Source organism: Triticum aestivum, chromosome 7D, assembly GCF_018294505.1.
Source record: "Triticum aestivum cultivar Chinese Spring chromosome 7D, IWGSC CS RefSeq v2.1, whole genome shotgun sequence".
In the NCBI taxonomy this organism is placed as follows: domain Eukaryota; kingdom Viridiplantae; phylum Streptophyta; class Magnoliopsida; order Poales; family Poaceae; genus Triticum; species Triticum aestivum.
Window position 1 is genome coordinate 531,501,057 of NC_057814.1, and position 9,439 is coordinate 531,510,495.

General features: G+C 45.5%; 1 protein-coding gene and 1 pseudogene across 1 annotated transcript; one reads left to right on the forward strand and one right to left on the reverse strand.

The window, feature by feature from the left end:
• Positions 1 to 7,796: 7,796 nt before the first annotated feature.
• LOC123166987 (L-lactate dehydrogenase A-like) lies at positions 7,797 to 8,845 on the forward strand (annotated as a pseudogene).
• Positions 8,846 to 8,914: 69 nt separating this feature from the next.
• Positions 8,915 to 9,439, reverse strand: LOC123166988 (lipid transfer protein EARLI 1-like). Its single transcript, XM_044584830.1, has one exon. The coding sequence runs from the start codon at positions 9,437 to 9,439 to the stop codon at positions 9,056 to 9,058; it is 384 nt and encodes a 127-aa protein (XP_044440765.1). The 3' UTR covers positions 8,915 to 9,055.

Below are 9,439 nucleotides of genomic sequence, written 5' to 3' on the forward strand. Positions count from 1 at the left end.
TGTACCTTCTCTCGAATTGGAAAGTAGCTCATCACTGAAATCAGTTCCAGTGATGCCTACACGAATTAGTGAGGAAGTTAATGATGATGATCATGAAACTTCAGATCAAGTTACTACCGAACCTCGTAGGTCAACCACAGTACGATCCACACCAGAGTGGTACGGTAATCCTGTTCTGGAAGTCATGTTAATAGACCATGATGAACCTACGAACTATGAGGAAGCGATGATGAGCCTAGATTCCGCGAAATGGCTTGAGGCCATAAAATCTGAGATGGGATCCATGTATGAGAACAATGTATGGACTTCGATTGACTTGCCCGATGATTGGCGAGCCAGTAAAAATAAATGGATCTTCAAGAGGAAGACGGACGCTGATAGTAGTGTTACTATCTACAAAGCTCGAATTGTCGCAAAAAGTTTTCGACAAGTTCAAGGTGTTGACTACGATGAGATTTTCTCACTCGTAGCTGCTTAAGTCTGTTCGAATCATGTTAGCAATTGCCACATTTCATGAAATCGGGCAAATGGATGTCAAAACTGCATTCCTTAATGGATTTCTTAAAGAAGAATTGTATATGATACAACAAGAAGGTTTTGTCAATCCTAAAGGTGCTAACAAAGTGTGCAAGCTCCAGCGATCCATCTATGAACTGGTGTAAGCATCTCAGAGTTGGAATATACGCTTTGATGAGTTGATCAAAGCATATAGATTTATACAGACTTGCGGTGAAGCCTGTATTTACAAGAAAGTGAGTGGGAGCACTACCGTTTTCTGATAAGTATATGTGAAAAATATATTATTGATCGGAAATGATGTAGAATTTTCTGGAAAGCATAAAGGAGTGTTTGAAAGGAGTTTTTCAAAGAAATACCTCGGTAAATTTGCTTACATATTGAGCATCAAGATCTATAGAGATAGATCAAAATGCTTGATAAGTTTTTTCAATGAGTACATACCTTGACAAGATTTTGAAGTAGTTCAAAATGGAACAGTCAAAGAAGGAGTTCTTGCCTATATTGCAAGGTGTGAAGTTGAGTAAAACTCAAAGCACGACCACGACAGAAGATAGAGAGAGAATGAAAGTCATTCCTTATGCCTCAGCCATAGGTTCTATAAAGTATGACATGTTGTGTACCAGATCTATTGTATACCCTACCCTGAGTTTGGCAAGGAAGTACAATAGTGATCTAGGAGTAGACCACTGGACAGCGGTCAAAATTATCCTTAGAGAACTAAGGAAATATTTCTCGGTTATGGAGGTAATAAAGAGTTCGTCGTAAAGAGTTACGTCGATGCAAGCTTTGACACCAATCTGGATGACTCTGAGTCTCGATCTAGATACATATTGAAAGTGGGAGCAATTAGCTAGAGTAGCTCCGTGCAGAGCATTGTAGACATAGAAATTTGCAAAATACATACGGATCTGAATGTTGCAGACCCGTAGACTAAAATTTATCTCACAAGCAAAACATGATCACACCTTAGTGCTCTTGGGTGTTAATCACATAGCTATGTGAACTAGTTTATTGACTCTAGTAAACCCTTTGAGTGTTGGTCACATGGTGATGTGAACTATGGGTGTTAATCACATGGTGATGTGAACTATCGGTGTTAGATCACATGGCGATATGAACTAGATTATTGACTCTAGTGCAAGTGGGAGACTGAAGAAAATATGCCCTAGAGGCAATAATAAAGTTATTATTTATTTCCTTCTTTCATGATAAATATTTATTATTCATGCTAGAATTGTATTAACCGGAAACTTAGTACATGTGTGAATACATAGACAAAACATAAGTGTCCCTAGTATGCCTCTACTTGACTAGCTCGTTTATCAAAGATGGTTATGTTTCCTAACCATAGACATGTGTTGTCATTTGATGAACGGGGTCACATCATTAGGAGAATGATGTGATGGACAAGACCCATCCTTTAGCTTAGCATTATGATCGTTAAGTTTTATTGCTATTGCTTTCTTCATGACTTATACATGTTCCTCTGAATATGAGATTATGCAACTCCCGAATACCGGAGGAACACCTTGTGTGCTATCAAACGTCACAACGTAACTGGGTGATTATAAAGATGCTCTACAGGTGTCTCCGAAGGTGTTTGTTGGGTTGGCATAGATCGAGATTAGGATTTGTCACTCCGTGTATCGGAGAGGTATCTCTGTAGGTATCTCCGTGTAAATTCATGACTTATACATGTTCCTCTGACTATGAGATTATGCAACTCCCAAATACCGGAGGAACACCTTGTGTGCTATCAAACGTCACAACATAACTGGGTGATTACAAAGATGCTCTACAGGTGTCTCCAAAGGTGTTTGTTGGGTTGGTATAGATCGAGATTAGGACTTGTCACTTCGTGTATCGGAGAGGTATCTCTAGGCCCTCTCGGTAATGCCCATCACTATAAGCCTTGCAAGCAATGTGACTAATGAGTTAGTTGCGGGATGATGCATTACGAAACAAGTAAAGAGACTTGTCGATAAAGAGATTGAACTAGGTATGAGGATACCGACGATCGAATCTCGGGCAAGTAACATACCGATGACAAAGGGAACAACGTATGTTGTTATGTGGTTTGACCGATAAAGATCTTCGTAGAATGTGTAGGAGCCAATATGAGCATCCAGGTTCCGCTATTGGTTATTGACCGGAGATGTGTCTCGTTCATGTCTACATAGTTCTCGAACCCGTAGGGTCCGCACGCTTAACGTTCGATGACGATTTGTATTATGAGTTATGTGATTTGATGACCGAAGTTTGTTCGAAGTCCCGGATGAGATCACGAGCATGACGAGGAGTCTCGAAATGGTCAAGAGGTAAAGATTCATATATTGGAAGGCTATATTCGGACATCGGAAGTGTTCCGGGTGATACTGGGTCACCGGAAGGGGTTCCGGGCAACCCCCGGCAAAGATATGGGCTTTATGGGCCAAGGAAGGGAACACACCAGCCCACAAGAGGCTGGTGCGCCCCCTATAGGGCCAGACACGTGGGGAGAAAGGAAAAGGAGAGGAGGAAACGGAAAGTATGAAGTAGGTCTCCTACTTCCTTCCCCTCCCCCCTCCTTCCTTTCCCCCTTGTCCAAATATGGTAAGGGGGGGCGAATTGGACTAGGGGCCCAAGTAGGATTCCTCCTACTTGGGCGCACCCTAGGCTGCCTCCCTCCCTCTCCCTCCTTTATATACGTGGGGAGGGCACCCCTAGAACACACATCAATTGTTCCTAGCCGTGTGCGACGCCCCCCTCCACAGTTAACACCTCGGTCATATCGTCATAGTGCTTAGGCGAAGCCCTGCGCTGGTAACTTCATCATCACCGTCACCACACCGTCGTGCTGACGGAACTCTCCCTCGGCCTCAGCTGGATCTAGAGTTCGAGGGACGTCACCGAGCTGAACGTGTGCAGATCACGGAGGTGCAATGCGTTCGGTACTTGATCGGTTGGATCGCGGAGACGTTCGACTACATCAACCGCGTTACTTAATGCTTCCGCTTTCGGTCTACGAGGGTACGTGGACACACTCTCCCCGCTAGTTGATATGCTTCTCCTAGATAGATCTTGCGAGACGTTCGACTACATCAACCGCGTTACTTAATGCTTCCGCTTTCGGTCTATGAGGGTACGTGGACACACTCTCCCCGCTCGTTGATATGCTTCTCCTAGATAGATCTTGCGTGATTGTAGGAGAATTTTGAAATACTACGTTTCCCAACACTATATACCTGAGAGTCATCCCCACAACTTATTTATCTCAACATGCAAGCATGCCACATCATTATACAGTTATGGATGGGACCACATCAACATGCAACATGGATGGGAAAAGCCCGCCACCACATGCGATTCTATTATTTTACTTATATTTTTCCAACTATACATAATCAAATATAACAAGTCGTTTGTATTTCAAAATTTGGTTCACATACAATCAAATCTCATCAAAATATATTGCAACCGATTTCTGCAGCAACACGTGAGGTATCATCTAGTTAACAAGTATACTCAGACATGCCAATTAATGAGGAACATACCACTTTGAACAAGCATACACACCACATTTACAAGCATACTCAGACGCATGCATAGGCACACATACATGATAACCACACAGTAATAGTTTGAACATACCACTTTGAACAAGCAACAATCATAATAAACTGCACATTATTATGATCCGAGGCAAAGGCATTGAGACATTACACTTCTGGGATCATGACAAGCCCTTCATCATGCTCGGGGAACTACACCACGACTTCTGTGCTGGAAAGGTCGAACGCGATGACCCTGAAACATGATATAGCCAGGACTTTGAAGGTAAGGAAGTGCTTGATCTTCAGCTAGTGAGCTATGGCGAAGCTGGCCCGCCCTTCATCCGTGGTAAGCCTCCCGTTGATATTCCAGAGCTTGACTCTCTAGTTGCAGCCGATGTTCCTTCTTAGAACGACCTCTGGTGGAATGGTGGTCATGAGCTCGCAGAAGGCATCGGGGATCGAAACTAACTCCAACCTAGGTGCTAAAATCACCTTGCAGAAGTGGTTGGACCTACGGACTCATGAAAATGATGATAGGATGACTATATTTCAAACCGGAAGGTGTAGGTTGTAGATGAACGAGAGAGATTGAGGTGGAGTGGGGGAGTAAACTCATCACCACCAACTCTAGTCCTATACATGCAAGCAATCCACATTATCTAGGGCATGTGACCCTTCCACTTTGCACCACCTACAATTTGTCCCACATCATCAAGCGCATGCAAGCCCTCCAAATCATCAATTTTTATTTTTCAGCAACAAATAGTTAAACTTGAATGTCACGGGGCATTATAACATGCATCCATCGTCCTTTCATCTCTAGGTTTTCTACCATTCATATAGCGATAATGTAGTGCGGTATTATTCTCATATATTCTATTTTTTTTTACAAAAGAATATCATTGGTAAAAATTTCTGCATCGACGTGTGAGGTGTTATACAGTGTATTACTCGCCCCGTTCCAATATAAATGTCATGGTTTTAGTTGTGTACTCCCTCCGTCCCAAAATAAGTGTCTCAACTTTATACTAAGTTGTACTAAATTTGAGACACTTATTTTGGGACTGAGGGGGTATAAAATAGTAAAGACAAGCTTCTCAGGTTTTTTTTGAGGGAGCTATTGTGGGCAATCCTTATTAGGCGCTTCAGGCACCTGTTCCTACTGTTTCTGCAAATAGCATGCTCCACTAACCACCCGACCGCCTTCCCTTATGTTCTTAGTTACATCTTCTTCACTCTTTTCTTCTTATGTATTTTTGTTTCTATTTCTATTTCTTTTTCCTGTTTTTTGTTTTCTTTTTCTTTTTCCTTTTTTTCTTTTTTATTCAGAATGGTTTTGTTTGGTTTTTTATTCTTTTCTAAATTGAATGAACTTTTATTTCAAAATGGAATGAACTTTTTTTTGAAATCTGATGAACTTTTTCAAAATCGATTAACTATTTTCAAAATCATTTTTTTAAATCTATGAATATTTTTTCAAAATAAATCAACTTTTTAAAAATTGATGAACTTTTTTCAAATCAACGAACTTATTTCCAAAATCTATGATCTTTTTTCCAAATTTGTAAACTATTTCCCAAACCGATGAACTTTTTCTCAAATTTGATGAGTTTATTTTCAAAATCGATGAAGCTTTTTTTGATCGACAAACCTTTTTCAAATTCAATAAACTTTATTAAAATTTAGTGAACTCTTTTTAAATTGATGAACCTTTTCAAATTTATAGACATTTTTTTAAATCCATGAACTTTTTAAAATTTTGATGATCTTTTTTCATAATCGATGATTCTTTTTTCTAATTCGATGATTTTTTTTCAATGATTGGTAATAGTTCACTAGATTTTTAGTGAACTTCTTCAAATTCACATTTTTTATTCAAATAATTCAAGAAAACAATAATCGATACAGTAGATGGTTCTATGCAATAAATAGTGTGGCGACATTGTTATTATGTAATTGGCATTGTTACCAATCACTAAAGGCAAGTAGCTCTAGTGGTTAGCGGGACTCGTACGTGAAAAAAACAGAAAGCAAGCCCCTGGTATTGACCGATGAATTCAACTACTACTTTCTTGCTAAATTTGTGGTCAGCAAAAGTCGACCGATTTGTTATTTTGCGTGAACTTTTCGCTTGAAAACTAAAACTACTTGCATATACCATGTCAAAAAAAAAAACCCTGAATATACGCAAAAGGGCACGCACGATAAGCAGATCTCAACCTTTCTGAAACTCCCTCCTCCTCACCTATGTCAATTCTTAAGTCACTCTACGACCTTTATACTCCAAAATGAACGAACTGTGGGTCAAAACCAGCAGGAACTTCTCCGGTATTGTAAAAGGTCACTTTATTTATTTATTTCAATTAACATATATAGACTTCGGTTTCTTTCCTAGGTTCGCTTTCCTGAAAGACAAAAAGAAGACGAGAAAAACAGATACAGTATTGCCTTCTGGCATGGCACCTGGGTTGGGGACTGTTCTCTTAAAACTTCATTTTGGGACTTGTTTACTATCTGTCAACCACAAGACTCTACTCTTGCACAGGTTTGGGTGGATGGGGAACTGCACTTAACTTTTAGAAGGTGTGTGATGGAAAGCACTCTAAAAAGATGGGAGGAGCTCATCAAGGTGGTCGAGCCAGTGGGCCTGTCTGATTCCCCAGACCAGCCAGTTTGGTTGCTAGAATCATCTAACAAATATTCTGTCAAATCATTTTATAAAATGATTAACTTTGGTGGGATAGTTTCTGCTATCAAAGATGATATTTGGAAAATTAGAGTTCCACCCAATATTCATGTTTTCTCTGGTTGATCTACTACAATAGGAGCTTAACTAGGGATAATCTGGCCAAGCGCAGACATGTGAATGACATGTCATGTGTCTTCTGTAGTGAACCTGAAACCATCCAGCATCTATTTTTTGATTGCATTGTTGCCAGACATGCTTGGGAGGTGGTAGCTGATAGCTTTAATATTTCTGCACCTGAATCTTTTGAACTGCTGTCTTCTTTCTGGAAGAGGAGAAAATACTGTGAAGCTTTAAATATTGTCACTGCTGCTACCTTGTGGAGCTTATGGCGATTTCGAAATGACTTTGTTTTCCAGGGGAGAAGATGGCGAAGTATACGATGTGTTTTGGACCTGTTGGGGGCAACGATCAGGCAGTGGAAAATCTTATGTTCAGAGGCTCAAGGTGCGCTTCTTCTCCGGTGCTTAAGACTTTTGGATCATCGAAGAAAGGAATTGCTTAGGATCGCGTGGCGGTGATGCTGCTACCAGGGGCTGCTACCAGGAGCGCCGCTGGGTGATGTTCTCTAGTTTGCTATTTTAGCTTATTTGTGTCGACTGGCATGTCAGTCACCTGGTTATGTACCCTAACTGGACCTTCTTGAAACTTGTAATAGGGCAGCTCAGTCTTTGTTTCTTCTGTCTGTGGCAGCTACTCTTCGGTTGCCGCCGAGCGCTGTTAAACAGTCTTATGTTGGTTGCCGTTTTGCCTTGGCTTAATAAAGTTGGGGCGGGGGAAACCCCTTTTCATTCAAAAAAAAAAAACAGATACACTTATGATCGAGACAGATAGGCCTCGCAGCAACCGCTCCTTTTTGCTCACTACTTACTGTGGTAGTATAAGTAGGAGAGCTCTCGGCTACGTACGTACCATGCATTGCACCCAAAGTTCCAAACCCAACTGATCGAGCAAGCACAATATCAACACAACCCGATCGATTTGACACCATGAGCCTCATGAAGAAGGAGGCATCCTCGCTGTCCGAGCTCGGCTTCGACGCCGATACCGGCGCCGGCTTCTTCCGCCAGGTTCCATCGTGCGGCCGCGACGGGGAACTGACCCCGGTGCGGCGGACTGAGCGTCTTACCAAAGTCTCCGTCATCGGCGCCGGCAACGTGGGCATGGCCATCGCACAGACCATCCTCACGCAGGGCCTCGCAGACGAGATCGCGCTCGTGGACGCCGAGGCCGACAGGGTCCGCGGCGAGATGCTGGACCTGCAGCACGCCGCGGCGTTCCTCCCACGCGTCCGCATCGTCGCCGGCACCGACGTGCTCGCGCTCACCAGGGGCTCTGACCTGGCCATCATCACGGTGCCCAGGGAGACGGCGGCGGCGTCGCGGATGGACCAGCTGAGGAGGAACGTGGCGCTGCTGAGGGAGGTCGTGCCGGCGGTGGCGGAGGGGTCCCCGGAGTCGCTGCTGCTGGTGGTGTCGAACCCGGTGGACGTGCTGGCGTACGCGGCGTGGAAGCTGTCGGGGTTCCCGTCGAGCCGCGTGATCGGCTCCAGCACGGACCTCGACTCCGCCAGGCTGCGGTGCCTCCTGGCCGAGCACCTCGGCGTGGGCGCGCAGGACGTGCAGGCGTACATGGTCGGCGAGCACGGAGACGGCGCGCTGGCGCTGTGGTCGAGCATCCGCGTCGGCGGCATGCCGGTGCTGAGCTACCTCCAGAAGACGCGGAGGGGATCCGGCGGGCGGTGGTGGGCGGCGCGGGCGAGATGATCGGCCTCAAGGGGTACACGTCCTGGGCCATCGGCTACTCGGTGGCCAGCCTCGCCAGGTCGCTCCTCCGCGACCAGCGGCGCGTCCACCCGGTGTCGGTGCTCGCCAAGGGGTTCGTCCCCGGCGACGTCCACGAGGTCTTCCTTAGCCTCCCGGCCAGGCTCGGGCGCCGCGGCGTGCTCGGTGTCGCTGCTGAGCTGGAGCTCACCGGCGACGAAGAAACGATCCTCCGCCGGTCCGCGGAGACGCTCTGGGGCTACAGTCAGGCGCTAGAGCTATAATTAAACGTGCATGCTTACAGCGATTGCGAATAAACAGACCGTGACCGCACAATATACGTACAAGATACAGTGCTTTTTATTGGAGGGAAATGACGCTTTTAACACAACGCACACAAGCTGGGAATTCACACGACCTGACACGTACATGCATACGCATGCATGCACTATGGCTGATCATGCACACGCATGCATGCACTATGGCTGATCAAATCAAGCGCAGCGGAAGCCCTTGGGCACCTTGCATCCGCAGTAGTTGAGCAGCAGCGTGAGGTCGACGTCGACGTCGAGGTTGATGCCGAGGACGTTGGCGTTGATGGCGAGGCAGACGCAGGCGGCGGCGTCCAGGTCCACCAGGTCGGAGATGAGGGAGCAGCACGGCTGCTTGGGCGGCGACTGCCCCACCACCACGTGGATCAGCCCGTCCAGCACGTCCGCGCACACCGCCAGCTTCACCGCGTTCACGGGGCAATTGCCCGCCGGCGACGGGCACGGGTGGCCGTTGCACGCCTCCGCCGGCCGCACGCCCGCGCACAGGACCACGGCCACGACCGCCGCCATTGCCACGGCCATGCTGCTCGTCCCGGATGCAGCCAT